Below are 19238 nucleotides of genomic sequence, written 5' to 3' on the forward strand. Positions count from 1 at the left end.
TGCCCAAGCAGCGGAGCATGTAAGCTGCCTCCTTACCCCCCCCTTCCATCCAGGGTGGGAGGTGAACTCTGCGGATGAACCTCTGAATGCTGGGGCTGCACTGGCCAAGGACAGCAACTGTGAGTGGGATACACAGAAGGGACGGGCACATTGAAGGGACTTGGGTTGCTGGACTTAAAAACCTGAGGTGGAAAGGACACTGCCCAACTTACTTGGGGCGTGGGTCTTTTGCTCATGGTTTATGTTTATAAATCCTAGTTGCAGTGTTTTCCCAAATTAATGCTGAGTTACGTCCCTCCTTTTATTAAAAGTTTTTGCTACACTCAGACTCTGTGCTTGTCAGACGGGAAGTATTGCCTCGTAGAGGCACCCATGGGGTGGTGTGTAATTGTCCCAGGTCACTGGGTGGGGGATCAAGCCAGTTTTGTGTTGTATTGTTGAAAAGGAACCCCTAGATACTGAACCTGGCCCTTGTTGCTGCTGGATCCACCTGGCAGAGGGGTTACATGTCTATGTACTTATATGGTACCAATGACCGCGAGTGCCTGCTGTGTGTGGGTTTTATCTTTCTTCATGGTGCTTTATAATGCTGCATGGAAGTTGAGTTTTATAACTTAGTTTATATTGGATGATCTCCCATTGAAGTGTTGTTTTTTATATGAGCCAGGTCTCATCTGTTGTCCTGAAGTCCTTGTCCCTCAGAAAAGAGTAAGAAAGATAATTTCCTACTCTTGTCTGAGGACAGAAAGAATGAATCTACTTGGAACACCGATGCACTGAAAGGTTGCTAAGGGATGGAACTGAGAGCTGACTAAAGAAACAAAGGCCAATATTTAAAAAAAATGGGTGCCTAAAGCTAGGCTATTAAACCTTCATTTACACACCTAAATAACTGGCCTGGCTTTCAAAAGTGCTGCATGGTATGCATGGTTGCATCACCTCTTCACAACCAACTGTCTCACACAAGACCCACCTTATAGTTCTTATTTTGTCCATGTCTGAGATTCTGGGCCACCCAGCTCACTTTAAGCTCTAGGTAAGGAGACCAAGGAAGCAACCCAAAAGCTGGGACTGATAATAAGGTGCAGAAATAGATTAAAGAAATATAGGTGCTGGTCAGTTGCTATAACCTTCACATTGGGGCTGATGTTGACACCCCTACTTTTACTGAGCAGTACCTTACTTTCTGAGAAGTGCCACTGAAATCAATGGATTACTTGAGGAATAAAACTGAGAAAGAGTGGCAGAACTGGATGCTTACAGTGTTTGAGTTCATGAGGTAATTTTATTTTATATGTGTCGTGTGTACACAGTTATAGGTGGATATCTTCTCTTTGGATAAAGGAAGGTAATTTGGATCTTCAATTAAATGTTGTGAATGGCTTAATAAGGTGTTTTGCATAAGCTGGGAGGCTGTATTTTGGTACAGTTTAATTTTTGTATAATGATAATAGTCAGGGTGAAGGTCATTTTGTAGTTCTCACATGGAAAATTAGACATGGTAAATGGTAGTTTTGTGGAGGGTGCTCTGTAAGGGGATTACATACATTTTGGTCTGTATTTGTGGTGTACTGTCAATTATGATGAAGTGAGATCTCTGATCTGAAATGTGTCCTAGGGACATCTGTGTGGAGGGTTCCCCGTCCGTGTGGGAAAGGAGGGAGGTGTAGTTGCCACGATGTCACTGCCTCTCATGTCTTCTCTTCAGAGATACTTAAGTGGCTTTGTTGGAGACATGATGCCTGGAAACTGAGGAGGGCAGAGTCAGTGGTCTCCACTGGTCAGAAGATACTGTGGCGGCACATGGATAGCTGTAACTACCAGCAAATACCCTGAGATGTGTGAATCTTGGACCAGCCTCTATGGCCCTTCCAGAGGGGGCAAGTCCTGCCACACCCCTGATCCAGTTAACTGAGGAAACCTCCCAGATCTTTCTCTGCTCCGTCCTGGGAGGCTCTCCATGGGGGTGAGGGCAGCAATCTGGTCCTATGCTTTTCATAGTAAAGTCATGTGATGAACATGTTATGGGTTTCAGACTTCAATGTATTTTGCTGCATGTGTTCAGTGATGCAGGGGCGAAAGTCAGGTTGGTGACTGATTCTTAATGATTAATTTCCAGATTTTCACCTATTTAGTTGTTCTTAAAATGGCAGTGTTCTTTATACATGTGTTGTTGTTTAAGGGAGATCTACAAACAACTCCACCTCACTGAGGGCATGTTTTTGGCCTGGTGCCATTGACTGCTTTAGCACCCAACCCATCTGCACTGCTTTCAGTTGCAAAGATGGGGAACAGCCCCACAAAGGAGGAGCAGAGTAAAAACTAAAGAAAGAAAGAAATCAGTGCAGGGAGTTTAAAATGCTTCCCCTCTTCAGCAACCAGACAGTCTTCCTCACTCACATTTTCACAATCCAGCCTTAAACAACATACACTGAGGAAAACAGTCCCAAGAGCTGTGCATAAATTTGAGATTGTAATAAGATCCCCCCTCCCATGATTTCTGAGCCACTGTAGCTGTGGGGGGAAGCCCTCCAGCAGGCCGCATCTCTAGCTGGGCAACTAGCCCTTCCCTTACTCTGTGCTCTCTACACTGGCTACCCAAATAACCTGTAATTCCAGTGGTTTTCTGCCGCTTCATTTGGGATTGTTTTTCACTCCCTTTTCTAAGAGACATAATAAAAAAGACTTTAAGCTACTGTTGGTGGTGGGTGGGAGGAATGTCCCAGCAGCCAAGCACCCCAGAGGGGCAAGGAGAAGATCTCTCAGAGTGAAACAGTTCCAACTTTGTGTGTGGGCTTATCGTCTGCCTGGCATGCCAGCAGCTCCCTTCTGCCCTTTTCGTGCATCTCCCCCCACCCTTTTTCCTGGCTCCCCTCCTGCATAGGGAAGGCAGCTGGCGTGGTTGCTTTCCCCTCATTCTGCAGGCGCGAGTCTGAGGCTGGCAGATCTCAGCTTCTTCCCTCCTCGTCCTGCTGCATTTCCCTTCTAAGAGGGATGCAACGAAGGAGCAGGGGGGGGGGGGGGCGGTATTGGGTGGTAGCTCCTATTAGAGTTAATACGGGAGGGTCAGGGGACATGGTGAGCAGCTGAAAACTTCAAACCAAACAAACTCTGCGCTGCCCTGCCCCTCTTCACCCCCACCCCCTTCCTTGGAAGTTGGAGCTGCGCTGCCTGCATCAGCAGCCGGGCTGGCAGGAGAAGCAGCAGAGCAGCAGCAGCAGCCGCCGCCCCTGGAAAGTTGCTCCCCCCGTTGTGCTCCCAGCCCGCTCTGCCCGCCCCCCCCAGCCATGGGCTTTGACCTGGATCGCTTTGCCGAGCCCGTGGACCCGGATCTCAAATGCAAACTGTGCAGCAAGGTGCTGGAGGAGCCGCTGTCCACGCCGTGCGGGCACGTCTTCTGCGCGGGCTGCGTGCTGCCCTGGGCCGTGCAGCGGCGCCTGTGCCCCCTGCAGTGCCAGCCCATCTCGGCCAAGGAGCTGCACCAGGTGCTGCCGCTCAGGAGCCTCATCCAGAAGCTGGAGATCAAGTGCGACTACGGCCCGCGGGGCTGCGGCCGGACCGTGCGGCTCCACCAGCTGGCCGCCCACGTCGAGATGTGCGACTACAGCCCGGCCCGGTGCCGCCACAAGGGCTGCCCGGAGGTGCTGAGCCTGAAGGACGTGGACGCGCACATGCGGGAGAGCTGCGAGCACCGCCCGGCCGGCATCTGCCAGCAGGGCTGCGGCTTGGTGCTCCTGCAGCGGGACCTGGCGGGGGGCGCGCAGCCGGGCGGGGGGCACTGCTGCCTGCGGGCGCTGCGCAGCCAGAACAGCAGCCTGCAAGGCCAGCGGGCCAGCCTGGAGCAGGAGCTGAAGCGACAGGCCCTGAAGTGGAGCAAGAGGGAGAAGTCACTGCTGGCTCAGCTCGCGGCGTTGCAGAGCGAGGTGCAGCTCACGGCGCTCAGGTACCAGGTGAAGTTCAACCAGTACATGAGCCACATCAGCAGCATCACCAGGAACCTGGCCGGCAGCCACCCCTGCAAGGTGAGTGCGGGAGCGAGCGGGCTGGGGGCGGCAGGAGCCCAGCCTGGTGGGCTCTGAAGGGAGCAGCCCCCTTCCCCTCAGCCCACTGTTTGGTGCGGTGTGACCCGGCTGCCTGGCTTTACACTGTGATCTCCTCTTTGTCAGGGCTGCTCCTTGGATGGTGCCTAGCAGACAGGGACGCTGGAACAATGAGGGTGCTGAGAGCCATTGAACCAAACTGTAAACCCTGTATGTGATGGAAACCCCTTCAAGCCACGGGAGGCAGGAGCACCCCTAGTTCCAGCACATATGCTGGCAGATCAGGGGAGATACTGCCAAGGACCCTATCGACTTGGGACCAGATTCTCTGCAAGCCAAACTCTGCTGCAGTCAGCAGACCTACCCCAGCAGAGACTGGACCCTTTGTGGCATTTATTCCATCCCTACTTGTGTGGTCGCTTTTGGAAAATACAAAATGAGCTGACACACACTGTAGCCTCTTCCCACCCTACTGCCCCTGGACCTGGGATTGCACTTTCAGCCCCTGCAGTTTGGTGAGATCCCCTAGAGAACCCCCAAAGGCAGAGAGGCAGTCAGTTAACACACAGCAGGTTAGTGCCACTCTCAGCAACCTAAAACCTAGCTCTGTCTTCTTGTGCCAATGCTTGAAAAGTCCAGAAACAGTTAAAGTGATGTAAATCAAACTTTTACATTTCATTCCCCCATTCATTCAGCCTGGAAAACTCGTCATCTTTCAAGAGCTGTGAAAACAGTTTCAGCAGAGTCTTTCTGGCTCTCTCATTTTCTTTAAAAGTGCAAACGAAGAGCCTAAAATGCTGTCATAAATTACATACGTCTTTTTAGGTTACATGTTTCATGTCTCCTTTTGTAGTTAAGAATCTGGCGGCTGTAAAGGTTGCACACCAGCAGCCCAGTGACTCAATTTGAATGAGGGTCTTATGTCAGGTTTGTCTGGAGTGAGAGGGAAACACAAGTGAGAGGAAAGGGCTTCAACTTAGCTGACAATAAACAAATTTGATTGCAAATCTTCTGGGGCAGGATGTCCAGATCAGACCACAATTCATCCAGCTGGATGTAACCTTATTAATTCTGGTACTGTGTTTTCTTTAGATTGGCTTCCAGTTTCAGATAGATATGGAGCTAACATATTTTTTCTTATAATTACATTATTAAGAAGTAGCTTGGGAAACAGTTTGTTGTTTAAAAACATTAGAATAGTTTATAGTTTAGGAACAGTTCTGCAGGGACACAGAAATGTCTTTAGTTTTGGAGAAGGGCATAATGATTGGCAGTTTTGACATTAGAGACCAGTGCTGCTGCTTCAGCCCTTTGCCAAGTCAGATGGCATTGCTTATTGAATTGCCTGCTTTTGATTGAATAAACAGACACATTTTACTGGTGAGATGGCTTAACATGCTAAAAGGTTTGTTCTGTAAAGCTTTAATTCCTGTCTGAAGGATTGCTGTGCGGAGTCTGACATTGTTGGTTGCAACCATGGTGAGACGTGATTTAATAGAATTTAAGCACCACTCAAGAGACTTTTCTTCCAAAATCTTCATTGACTCTTTTGAAGCAAAATCCAGAGGAAAAGATTTGCGTAGTCTGGCCAACTTCTGAACTAGTATGATTTGCTGAACTTCAAACTGCTGTAAAAGAGACTCACATTTGGGGCACTGATTCAAATTCTCAGAATTTTTATGTCCAGGATTAAGATGATAAATTCAAGTCTTATTGGAAATAAAATACTTAGTGTTTTAGGAACTTGAATACTTAAATCTTTTTCTTGTCCCCCCCCCACTTCCTCCTGGTGGCTAATCCATGGGGTTGGGGTGTTGGTTTTAGAAGATATGCTCATATATCTGCTTCACCTCTGGGAAGATATGATGAGGTGGAATGAAGAGAGCCAGCAATGATTGCAGTGATGTGCATAGTACACAAGAAAAATAGTCTCATGTGGGAAGGAAGTGAGAAAGAATAGGATTTTAAAAAGGACATTTTAAAAGGAAGTTGGCACATTGACATGAAGGCAGTCCTCTTGTGTAATGCTTCAATAGCTATCATTTCTTGTCACTACCAGTAGGTGCTGCTGTATGTACTGCCTCAGAGAAATACGTTACAGAAGACAAGGAAAATGAATAAAACCCTCATTTGGAAGAAAAAACATCAATAAAGTAAAAAATGTTCCTCATTATTTTAAAATGTATCATGCTGTAATATAAAACTTCACTGCCACAGTTAATAAAAATCTGTTTGGATATCAGAGTGCCTCCACATTCATTATTATATTCTGAATATTTAAAAATGTACAGTTTCTTTACTTGTCAAAATTTCTTAAATTTACCAATGTATAGAGAATGACAAAACACAATTTTACTTTACTTGGTACAGGCTGAATAAAAAATTTCTGTAGGGATTATGTCTCCTGAAATACAACTGCTCTTATATGTGAAAATTCAAAATAAATTAAATTACTATGCTAAAGAAAGGAATGTGATAATCTTTTTCGTTTTATTTGTATGGTTTAGAAAATTATTTAACCATTTTTACCTAAGGAAGTAGGGTTTTTTTCATACATTATTATTTTTTAACTTTGGTTTCTTCACTATTTTTTATTGTGTGACTTATAAAATCACATCTAGGATTTTTGTGTGTGTGTTTTCTAGCTTATTTGCTTTACTTCGCTGTGAAGAAAAAAATAAGAGAAAAAAGGTTTCCCCCCCTTTGAATTGCTGTGGAATCTATATAGAACCAGCTTTTGGAGCTGGAAATGGTAAGAGGCAGAGATATGGGTGAAATCCTGGCGCGATTGAAATCAATGAGAAAACTCCTATTGACTTCTCTAGGGCAGGATTTCACCCCATAAGCTAAATATCTAATGTAATTAGTATATACAGGGGTTTGTTTTAAAGATACACAAACATTTGAGGCCTTATTTCAAGAGGTGCTGAGCTCGCCTAGATCCACAAACTTAAAGTTTTGTGTGCTCAGCACCTATGAAAATCAGGTCCTTGGGCTCTTCAAAGTACCTGTTACATTTCAGTGGTATTTGTTTTTTCCATCGTGTAAACTCCTGTGTCATTTATAAGTATGTAGCACCATTTTAAATCAGAGTTTTCCATTCAGCCAGTTTGTGTTGCATTTTCCACAGTGAAAAGCTATAGAACATTGATATATCCCCATGAAGTATTCCTTTTTATGTAACATTTTTAAATTAGCGTTTCACCCCTTTTTTCTTAGGGAGGAGAATCTAAGCCATTAACCATCATGCTACAAAGAGAAAATGATACTTTGGGATTCAATATTGTAGGAGGACGACCCAATCAGGTAATCACCAAAGTAAATATAGTTTTTCCTTTTTTTAAGGTACATAGATACTTTTTTATTATCATGTGGCTATTATTAGTAATACAAACAAATAGCTGGGGCCAGCTTCTGCTTTCAGTCACTCCATGGATCTGTACTAGCTGAAAATGGGTACAGAATTTGGCCTGCAGATTTAAGATCTGTGTTTTTTTTTAATAATTAGATTTACTATTTTTAGGACCCAGTCCTATGAGGCGTAGAGTACCCTCAACTCTAATGATAGGGTCCATAATACTTTTAGAACAAACTTGGGAGCTGTCTGCAATCTGAATTCGTGTGAGTCATCTGTACTTATGCAAGTTGCCTAGTTGAAATCAGTGGGACTATTCAAATATGTAAATATTGCAGAATCAAGCACCTACAATTCTGTGAAAAAATACTTATTTTCATTAAAGGGAAAGATCAAAATATTATTCTGTAGCTGCACGACCTGCATCATAGTCAAAAAAACTGTCTTGCTAGTGTATGCATTCAAATATATATATATATATATATAATGTATGTATTAAAATTATAAGTCAAATTGTATTTTCCACCTTCTTGAATCTTGTCAGTCTTAACTAGCTTAGATTTGGAAAGACTTTTTAAAAAAAAAACCTAGAATATTAATACCTGTTTTCTTATATAATAATGATAAAGAAACTTGATAAACTGAAAAATTGATAGTTAATTAAAAATGTTTCATAGTGTTTAGTTAGTTACTCCGTACTGATCAGAGTTTTTCTTTTCGAAGTTGTAAAGCTGTAACCTTTTAGCAACAAAATATTGGGGGCAGGGAGTGTGTATTCTTGGTTTGCATGTCTTCTCTTTTCTAAAGCTATATTTAGTGATGCCAAGGAATCTACTCCCATTAGCACCAAAGCCCAAGAAGTACAGGGCCTGCTGTGCAGAATTTCACTGCTTGGTCTTGTGGGTAAATACGAAGTTCTGCAGGTGTCATATGCATTTTATAAAGAGTTCCAAAGTATGAGCTTGTAAGGTTTCTTAAGGGAAAGGATGAAAGTCCAGGACTCTAGAAGACATGCATATTATAATACTTACATTGCAATGTGTAACACCTTTTCATAGTCCCGGTAAATGAAATCCATAAAATCTTTATTTTGGATTCAATGTGACTTCTACAATTTAGGGCTGTGGAAGAACTTGGCTTTTTGCATGAAGAAAGCAACTCATTGTTTGGTTTCCTGGGTTTTCTTGGGATTTCATTTTTTGAACTTCTAGATCACTGAAGTATTCACGTGCACATAACATATATTGAACATTTTTTAAATAGTAAAATATTGAGGCTCTAGTTTCAATCTGTGAATGAAACCTTAATTTTTTCTAGAAAGCTCAAAGGGAAGTGATGAAAACAATCAAGGTTCTTATTATGCCTATTAAAAAAAAAAAAGTAAGCTATAGGACTGTCTGTAATGGAGAGGTCATTGCTGATTGGGGAAAGGATGTGATTTTTGTGCAGAAGCAACTGCCATTGATTGTTGAAGAGATGGAAGTTGGTGAGTTGTGAATTGTTAGGTGGAAACTTCTAGAAGGTGGGCAGGGCATCATATAACTTGGGTCTGTATAAAGCTGGCTACTTCATATTACTTTTCAGTCTTCAGTGTTGAACTTAGTTTTTTCCCCTCTCATTCTAACTATAATATATGTGAATACTACAAATAGCTGATTAGTGTTAGTGGCTATCAAATATCTGTGTGAGACAGAACTGACCCAACATGCCTGAAGCTGAAGAAAATCACAGGAAACAGGGGTTAAATGGACTACAATAATTAAAATAGATCAGCGTTTCCCAACCAACGTGCCACGGCATGAACAGGTGTGCCACAGAATTTTGGAATTTTGGAAAAGTCACTTGTGCATTTTGTGCTGTTGCTCTTCAGATGTACGCATGTGAGACAGACATTACACATGCTATGCTCAAATGACCTTGCCTTGCTGTTTGCATGGTATCACATAGTAGCTGTGTTTTCTTATCAACTGTTAAGTAATAGTGCTGAATTTTGATTTGAAGACTTAAAAATGGACAAATATTTGAAGAAAAGAGAATCTAGCACCTCCACGTGAAGCTGACCATGAACATAAGAAAGTCAAAGTGGTGAGCCAACGCTACGGTGAGAGTTATTTGCAATTTGGATTTTCATTTACAGCTGAACCATCTTGTTCTCTTTGACAGTGTCATGTGTTTGGGGAGAAACTCTCAAGCCATGCAGTCATGCCAAGTGATGACACCTTACAAGCAAACATCCATCCCCTGTCAACAAGGGAAAATATTTTTTTGAGCGTTTGAAGGATCAAACTGAAAAACAAGTGCAAATGATGAAAGACTGTAGCAGTTTCTGATAAACCACTGGAAGCAAGCTACTTCGCTTGTAGCGAAGGTGAAAAAGCCGTTATACAGTTGTAGAAATACTAATTTTACCAGCATGCAAAGAAATGATGAGAGAAATGTTAGGTGAAAATGCAGTCAATGAAATCGCAAAAGTTCCCCTTTCAGATAATATAAGTCGCCACATTGATGATCTCAGCTGACATTGAGACTGTGCTCTGAGAAAAATCAAATCAAGTGGAAAATTTGCATTGCAGCTTGCTGACTCAACAGATATCAGCAATCACACTGAACTCTTGGCTAATGTCAGGTATGTTGATGGAGATAGTATAAAAGAAAATTTTTTATTTTGCAGACAACTGCCAGGTCACACAACTGGAGAGGAAATCTTCAGGGTGACAATGACCTGCCTTGAGGAGGGAGAACTGCACTTAGTGTTTGCACAGACGGAACTGCCTCCATGACTGAAAAGACAAGAGGTTTGTAAGCAAGGTCAAAGAACAAAATCCAGATGTGCTGGTGACCCACTGTTTCCTGCACCGCTGTTGTGGCCAAAAAACTGCCAGAAAAACTTACCTCAGTGTTGGATGGAGCAGTAAAGATCGTGAACTTAATAAAATCACAGTCCTTAAAATGTTGCCTTTTCTTGTTGTTGTGTGAGGAAATGGGAGCAGAACACCAGAATTTACTTTTTTACATAGAAATACGCTGGCTTTTCCATGGAAAAGTTCTCTCATGTTTGTATGAGCTCAGAGAGGAGTTAAAAATAGCTTGGAGGAATCCACACACCTGGACCTAATCGCTGATGTGGCATGGTGTGCAAAACTTGCCTACTTCGCTGATATATTCCATCACCTCAATGAACTGAACAGGAAAAATGCAAGGTAGAAATTAGGATCTTGTCTCTTGCACAGCTAAACTGCATGAGTTTAGATCTAAGTTAGCCCTCTGATGTGAAAAATGTAGCAAAAGGCACAATAGAAATGTTCACCCTGGAAAGCACAGCAGATCCCATTGGCAGTATTTTGGTCAATGCCTTTTCTGAGCATTTGAAAAGTCTGGAAGAAAAATTCAGCCTATAGTTTTCCATCAACCTAAATAGAAGATTTCGACTGGGTCTGGGATCCTTGAATTTCCTCTGCAATGGAAAGTGATAAGAATCTTACAATAATGATTCAAGAGCAACTTTCTGAATTAAGGATGGACCACTCTTTTAAAATTAAGTTTGGCAATATGGCTGTGGACTCATTCTGGTTGACACTGGCAGATGAATACATGATAATCTCCATTTTGTTGCCATTTTCAACAACGTACCTGTGCAAGTTAAGTTTTTTCAAGCCTGAATTACATAAAAAAACAAGCAAAGAGAGCATATGAGATCAGTGGAGCAAGAGCTCCGAGTTGCACTGTCAACATTTCCTGCCAGGATTAAGCGATTCTGCATATCAAGGCTAGCTCAAATTTCTAATGAAAAGTAAGTTTTGTTCTAATGATTTTAGCGTGGGGTTGTGGTGCGCCACAGAAATCTTTTACTGAAGTAAGTGTGCCTTAGACTGGAAAAGGTTGGGAAACACTGAACTAATACTATTATCTAATATAAAAAGGTAAACATTGTGTCAAGAATTGTTGAGTAACAAGATAGAAAGGGTCTGTGCTCATCTCAGAGAGCAGAAAATCAATTTTTTAGGTTATTCAAGGAAAATGTGCATTGCGTGAAACTTGGTTTAATGAAGTGAAACAGAATGCTGATTGGTCCTGCAAGCAACAGATTTTTAAGGACAAAATTATGTTCTACTTACAGAATTGCAAGCTTTTCCTTTCAGATAACATGTCCTTTCTGTGTCTGAGGGATAAATATGCTTTCAATTTATGTGTGTTGCGTTTCATAAAACAGTTGAAAGTTTTTTCAGTTTTGTTTCTTCCTCCCCTCACCTGAAAAAACAAAACCAAACCCATAACAGCCTCGTTATGATTTATCTTAGCAGGAAAGAAGTTATTTCAGAGGGCTGTGTGTGGGTTGTAAGTTTTTTAAAGGAGAAGATTATGTGGTATCCTAATAAGACTCTATAAGTGAGATCTTCACTCCTGCTCTGGACTTTTGAAGCTGCGGGCTCCTGGTGGGAGAATTCTTCTGTTGCTGGCACTGTGGAGACAGCTTCAGGCTGTCCTCCATGGACCCCATCACAAGCCCTGCGATAGGGGTATACTGGAGGCAGCAGGAGCGTGTCAGATACTACGTTTCTGGGCAGCCCTGCAGCTCTTGTGCAGCCCAAAGAGGCTCTGGTAACTTAGGTCCCCAGGGCTGGCTAAATTATGCCTGGGGGAAGGGAGTGTGTGTGTGTGTGTGTGTGTGTGTGTCCAGCCAGCCTGAGAGCAGCCCAGGATTGAGAGGGCATAAAGGTAACTTAAAGCCATTTTAGCTCCCTCCTGCCATCTTGGACTGCAAGTTCTTTGCTGCCCCTTTTAGAACCGAAGCACAAACTCTCCCCCCATGAATGCTGAATCCAGGTGGCAAGGACTGCCAAAGGGTGCTGTATGCCATGTATCTATGTTGTCTATTTAGGCTGGACCAGATTCATCCCCTTAATCTCATCAGGTAGTATCTTACTTTATAAAAAGTCATTGAATAAGGTATAATTTTATATGAATAAAAGTATATTTATATTAGTAAATTTATATTTCTCATATCTGAAGAGGACACTCAGTAGAAGTCTATTTGTTTATGTTAGACCATTTTAAAACTTTTTTTCAATGACCTGTTCATTTTTGGACCTCTTTTTAGGATGTGAGGCCTGAAAAGTCGAAGGGGTAGGCAGCAGGTGTTGATTTACCAGCACTTAATTTAGAGCAATACTGTCAACTTGAAAACTAGACAGAATTCAAGCTCTTCAGTAACTATATTTGTATAGCACATAGCACAGTGGGGTGCAGGGCCGCCCAGAGGATTCTGGGGGCCCGGGGTCTTCGGTGGCAGGGGGCCCTGCTTCGGCGGTAAGTCGGCGGCGGGGGTCCTTCCGTTCTGGGACCCACCGCCAAAGTGCCCCAAAGACCCTCAGTGGGGACCCCCCTCCGATGAATTACCGCCGAAGCGGGACCCGCCGCCGAAGTGCAGCCCCCACCGCCGAATTACCGCCGAAGACCCGGCTGCACTCCGGCGGCGGGTCCCGCTTTGGCTGTAATTCAGCGGCGGGGGGGTCCTTCTATCCCGGAGAGGAAGGACCCCCGGCCAGCGAAGACCGGCAGCGAAGAAGCTCTGGGGGCCCAGGCCCCGCGAGAGTTTTCCGGGGCCCCCGGAGCGAGTGAAGGACTCTGCTCCAGGGGCCCCGAAAAACTCTGGTGGGGGCCCCTGCTGGGCCCAGGGCCTGGGGCAAATTGCCCCACTTGCCCCCCCCTCTGGGCGGCCCTGGTGGGGTGTAATCTTGATTGTGGTCTTGCTGTGAGAAACAAAGGACCCAATCCTGCGAACACTTATACACATGAATAGTCCCATTGGTCAGGGCTTAACTGACATCATACAAAGTGCTGTAAAATGTAAAAAATAAAACAAACTGGGAAAATAGTCTCTTTCAGACATTTTTGTTGTTTGTAACATTAAATAATAGGACTGTCAAGCGATTAAAATATTAATCGTGATTAATCTTGCAATTAATATTTTTAGTTGTGATTAATCGCTTGATTAATTGCACTGTTAAACAATAAGAGAATACCATTTATTTAAATATTTTTGGATGTTTTCTACATTTTCAAATATATTGACTTCAGTTACAACACAGAATACAAAGTGTACAGTGCTCATTTTTACAGTGCACTGTAAAAAACCAAAATAAATAGTATTGTTCAATTCACCTGCTACAAGTACTGTAGTGCAATCTCTTTACCATGATAGTTGAACTTACAAATGTAGAATTATATTAAAAAAAACTGCATTCAAAATTAAAACAATGTAAAATTTTAGAGCCTGCATGTCCACTCAGTCCTACTTCTTGTTCAGCCAATCGTTCAGACAAAAACATTTGTTTACATTTGCAGGAGATAATGCTGCCTGCATCTTGTTTACAGTGTCACCTGAAAGTGAGAGCAGGCATTCTCATGGCACTGTTGTAGCTGGCATTGCAAGATATTTATGTGCCAGATGTGCTAAAGATACATACAGTAACTCCTCACTTAAATTCATCCCAGTTAATGTTGTTTCGTTGTTACATTGCTGATCAATTAGAGAACATGCTCATTTAAAGTTTCACAATGCTCCCTTATGTTTTTTGGCAGCTGCCTGCTTTGTTCACTGCTTGCAGAAAGAGCAGCACATTGGAGCTAGCTGGTGGGGGTTTGGAACCAGGGTGGACCGGCAGCCCCCCTATCAGCTCCCCTAAGTTCCCTGTGGGCAGCCACCCAGCAGGCTATCAATTGCCCGGCAGTTCAGCTGTCCCTCCCCCCCACACTGCCATGTGCTGCTCCTGCCCTCTGCCTTGAAGCTGCTCCTGGGAGCCTCCTGCTTACTGTGCAGAGGTAGGGAGAAGAGGAGTGCTAATGTCAGGGAGGGGGAGGAGGAAGGGGACACCACCACAGGGCTCAGGAGGGAGGGAGCTTGCTGGCAGCAGCTGCTGTCTCAACTTGCTAATCTATTTTAAAAGGCAATGTACTTAGAGTGGGGTCAGCGTACTTAAAGGGGCAGTGGACATGTTTTTCTCACACACAAGGTGTGTGTTTCTGTCTCTGCCATGCTGTCTCCCCTCCCTCCATTCGTGCTGCCTTGTAGAGTGTGAGGCTACATTAACAACAGTGTGTTAACCCTTGAGGATTAGTTAGCCAAGTGCTAGTTCATCATTTAGCAGTAAGGCATTCTCTGGGAAATAACCCACCCTCTTTCACCCTCTGACTTCATCACCAACCAAGCTTCACAATCATCATTGCTGTGTACAGTATTCTATTGTTTGTTTAAAACGTATACTGTGTGTGTGTGTGTGTGTGTGTAAAATATAGTCTTTTGTCTGGTGAAAAAAATTTCCCTGGAACCTAACCTACCCCCCATTTACATTAATTCTTATGGAGAAATTGGATTAGCTTAACATCGTTTAGCTTAAAGTAGCATTTTCCAGGAACATAACTACAACATTAAGCGAGGAGTTACTGTATGTCCCTTCATGCTTCAACCACCAATTCCAGAGGACATGCTTCCATACTGATGACGGATTCTGCTCAATAACAATCCAAAATAGTGCAGGTGCCACCAGCAGAAGGTTGGTTTTCTTTTTTGGTGGTTTGGGTTCTATAGTTTTCCCCCATTGGAGTGTTGCTCTTTTAAGACTGCTGAAAGCATGCTGCACACCTCGTCCCTCTCAGGTTTTGGAAGGCACTTCAGATTCTTAAACCTTGGGTCGAGTGCTGTAACTATTTTTAGAAAACTCACATTGGTACCTTCTTTGTGTTTTGTCAAGTCTGCAGAGAAAGTGTTCTTAAAACAAACGTGCCGGGTCATCATCCGAGACTGCTATAACATGAAATATAAGGCAAAATGTGGGCAAAACAGAGCAGGGGACATAAAATTGTCCCTCAAAGAGTTCAGTCACAAATTTAATTAATACATTATTTTTTTAATGAGTGTCCTCTGCATGGAAGCATGTCCTCTGGAATGGTGGGCGAAGCATGAAGGAGCATATGAATGTTTAGCATAGCTGGCATGTAAATGCTTTGCAATGCTGGCTACAAAAGTGTCATGCAAATGCCTGTTCTCACTTTCTGGTGACCTTCTAAATAAGAAGAGGGCAGTATTATCTCCTATAAATGTAAACAAACTTGTTTGTCTTAGTGATTGGCTGAACAAGAAGTAGGACTGAGTGGACTTGTAGGCTCTGAAGTTTTACATTGTTTTGTTTTTAAGTGCAATTATGTAACAAAAAACAATCTACATTTGTAAGTTGCACTTTCACGACAAAGAGATTGCACTACAGTACTTGTATGAGGTGAATTGAAAAATACTATTTGTTATTTTTACAGTGCAAATATTTGTAATAAAAATAATGTATACTTTGATTTCAGTTACAACACAGAATACAGTATATATGAAAATGTAGAAAAACATCCAAAATATTTAATAAATTTCAGTTGGTATTGTATTGTTTAACAGTATGATTAAAACTGCGATTAATCATGAATAATTTTTTAATTGCGATTAATTTTTTTGAGTTAATCATGTGAGTTAGCTGCAATTAATTGACAGCCCTATTAAATAAATAAGCTCAAACAGAAAAGTGATTTCTAAGTTGACTGTGCCTCTTCAATTTCATTATATATATTGGTAATTTATTAAAACTTATTTTAAATGAAATGTTGGAAGTCTGGCACGCAGAGTTGGACTGGCACTACATCATATGTTTAAAAATAAAATAACTTTAATGTGATCAGAGCTATCTATTGTATTATTCCAAACGTAGTAAATAACTTCTTAGCTGTAAGTTTGAACTTTAAGTGAGTTTCACTTGGAAATGTGTAAAGATAAACTTGAAAAAGGTTCTCCTTTTGTCTATAGCTGATCTTTACAGATTTCACAGTTGAGTAAGTTCTGCGTCTCCCATGTAAATAGGATTTATGAGAGGTTTCAGAGTATGAGGTTAACCAACTTCAATAGAATCCCATCACTACTATATGTTACTAAATAGTGCTGCTTTATTTTCTAAGGAAAAAATATATACAAAAAGCAGTGTTGAAGAATGACTTTTCTTCCTGAGACAAACACCTGTGCTTCCTCCTTTTTTCTTTAGTACGTGATCCTCTTTATATACATTAGTCACATCTGCTAGAAAGTGTGAGATTCACTTTAAATATTTTATCTAGGATCTGATTACTTTTGCACCTTGCGTTTTATGTAGACTAAACTAAACTAATAGATTAACTTGTCAAAAATGCTGGAATAGTTTATTAATGCTGTCATTTTGATTAACGCCTATTGTGTATTAAGTTAAAAATCCCAAGTAGTTAAATCCCTAGATAAAAAAGAGAGCTGCATTTTTTGGATGGATTTGCATTTTGCATTGCTGAATATAGATCTGTCTCTTTTCTTGTACTAATATGGCTGTCTTTTATTTTGCAACTTCAATATTGGCTGGTACAGAACAATCAGGAGGACTCTTCACCTGAAGGAATTTATGTGTCAAAAATCTTGGAAAATGGACCTGCTGACAAGACAGAAGGTCTGCAAATTCATGACAAGATCATTGAGGTAAGAGTGAGAAAAACACGTTGATGTAATAATGGCAGACTCACTGACCGTGGATTTGACATTTTTCACGAGTATGTTGTCATTTTCCTTCATTAGTGTGTGCTAGCAGAACTATTGTAAACTGAAGTGATCAAATGTTCATCAGATGTGTATATACATTATGGAATTCTTGAACAGCTAAGTGAGTGTACAGAAGTGTTGGTATAAGGATGTTTACTTTTTCAAGGTAAAGCTGTAGAAACTGACTAGGCAACGAGAAGTGATATTCTGTTTCTCTTTATGATGGCTGAAGAGGAGGGTCAAATGGTTCTTCATAAATTCACCATTTTTATGTGAAAGTGTTTTGTCCTGAAAAAGTGATATAGCTGTTGTGCACCTGAGATGGTTCAAAGGGGCTGTGTTGATAAATGATGTTCTGGGACTCTTTGAACAGTTAGGGAAGCTGCTCTTCTTTTTGATCAGTTAGTTGAATGCGTGTTGTTTTTTACCTATACCAATACAATTCTTTTTCAATCATGTAATATTCCATTACAGCCATATTAAAGTCTGTTCCCATATAATTATTTTCTTTTACTAAACAGAATTGAAAAGAGTTTGACTTAAAAACTAAAACCAAAAACTCTACCTAAATTCAGAAAATGTTTTGTTTCTTCTCTCTACTTAGTCTATGATTTGTAAACATGGTTAACACTAAAAGATGCAGCAATATGTGTGGGAAAAGTTATTTTACTTAGTTGGTGAAATGGTTTCCTTGCTGTGTTATGACAGTGGAATTTTCGATCACAGCTGTAGTACAGATGTGCCCTTTAATCATCGCACTTAACTGTAGCTATATTATGTTTGCTGCTGGTGCAGCACTTTGACCTTGGTTTCAGTGACGGTGCAGAAGCATTGTTTTAACTTGACAGTTGAACAGCATTCCAAAACAAGACAAATGAAACAAGTAGATCAAGAAATTGATAGGAAGGGTAGCTGGCACCTGGCACCATTTCTTTATTAAAGAGTTGACACCTGAAGTGCGTCAACGCTGTTTGAATGCTGGCATTGCTTTCATTGTAGGGAGCCTAGAGCAATATGCCAAATAGGATTTTTTTGTTTGTTTTTGTTTTGGAAAAAGAGAGTGAGCACATGTGCTTCAACTGGCTGAACTATATATACACTTGTTTAGGAGGGAGCAGGGTTGGCTGTAATTATGCTGAACTTGCAATGTGCCCTTTATCTACATAGAGCTCTTGTATCAGAATTGTCTAGCAGCAGCATTATAACTCAGACAACAAATCTATTTTTCTCTGATCTTATCGTGGCACTCTTCATGTATTGCTCGATAGAGACTGTGCTGCCATAAGGTTTGATACATTTACTCAAACTTTTATTCTTCATTTTACTATTTGTTCAAAGTATTTTTGTTTTTAATAAGAAAGGTGAAAGTTTTTTTACACGGAGGAAAGAGTGCATAGACCAAAATTAATTAAGCTATAAGAACTTTTTATCTGAAGTTACATTTTAGAGAATTTCAGCTGTATAAGGAATATGAATGCTGGTATTTAAAGTGTCAGGAGAGCTTAAGTTCCATATGAAAATGTCCTACATAAAAATAATTAAATAGAGAATTAATTCCTGCTCTGCTGCTTAATAATTTTATGCTACATGGCTGAAGGTTGATCTTTTGGCACCATGTGCTAGCCCATCTTTTACTGTTATACTCTATGACTCCTTAGTTTTTATTATGGTTTTTTTTGTACTTTGGGAAGGATTTCAAGAAAATCTAGGGAGAAACTGCAGAACAGCTAAACATTTTATTAAAAACATTAGTGCTGCAGCATTTAATCAAAATGAGGAGAATATTTCTAAATAAAATTTGAATTAGTAACTACCTCTGTAATGCTATGACTTTGCCAGTATAAACATCTGGAGTTTAAAAGGTTGAAATTTACCTTGGCAATACATGAATATCAATGTCTTCTCACACCAGAATGCTCTGGAAGTCTGTACTACTGCTGTCTTGTTTAAAGGATCAACATGAATGTTTTCACTGTGAGGAAATGAGTCAGACTGTGTATTTGTTTCAGGAATGTTGGCAAATATACAGAATGAGAGACAATTTTGGTGAGGAGAAGACGGGAGCCAGATATCCTTATTTTTGGTTATTCTGCAGCCATTCAGAGATCAGATCAAATGTGTGATATATATGTGTGTTTAAAAGAGATCATTTTGCAGCAATCAAGTGCAGAAAGAATTGATGTTGTTTTGGGAATTTGTAATGACTTCAATTAGTTGTTTGGCTTTGTGGTGCCCATTATAGTCTTTTAGC

The 19238-nt window shown here is 41.4% G+C and overlaps 1 protein-coding gene across 1 annotated transcript in view; it reads left to right on the forward strand.

Moving 5' to 3' along the window:
* The first annotated feature begins 3287 nt into the window (after positions 1 to 3287).
* The window catches only part of PDZRN4 (PDZ domain containing ring finger 4), a 386159-nt gene continuing 370208 nt past the window's right edge, over positions 3288 to 19238 (forward strand). The window contains exons 1-3 of the mRNA XM_045002235.1: positions 3288 to 4022; positions 7260 to 7346; positions 16820 to 16927. Of these exons, the coding sequence (XP_044858170.1) occupies positions 3288 to 4022; positions 7260 to 7346; positions 16820 to 16927 (930 nt within the window). The remainder of the gene's footprint in view (positions 4023 to 7259; positions 7347 to 16819; positions 16928 to 19238) is intronic.

The sequence above is a fragment of the Mauremys mutica genome, chromosome 1, assembly GCF_020497125.1.
Source record: "Mauremys mutica isolate MM-2020 ecotype Southern chromosome 1, ASM2049712v1, whole genome shotgun sequence".
Classification (NCBI taxonomy): domain Eukaryota; kingdom Metazoa; phylum Chordata; order Testudines; family Geoemydidae; genus Mauremys; species Mauremys mutica.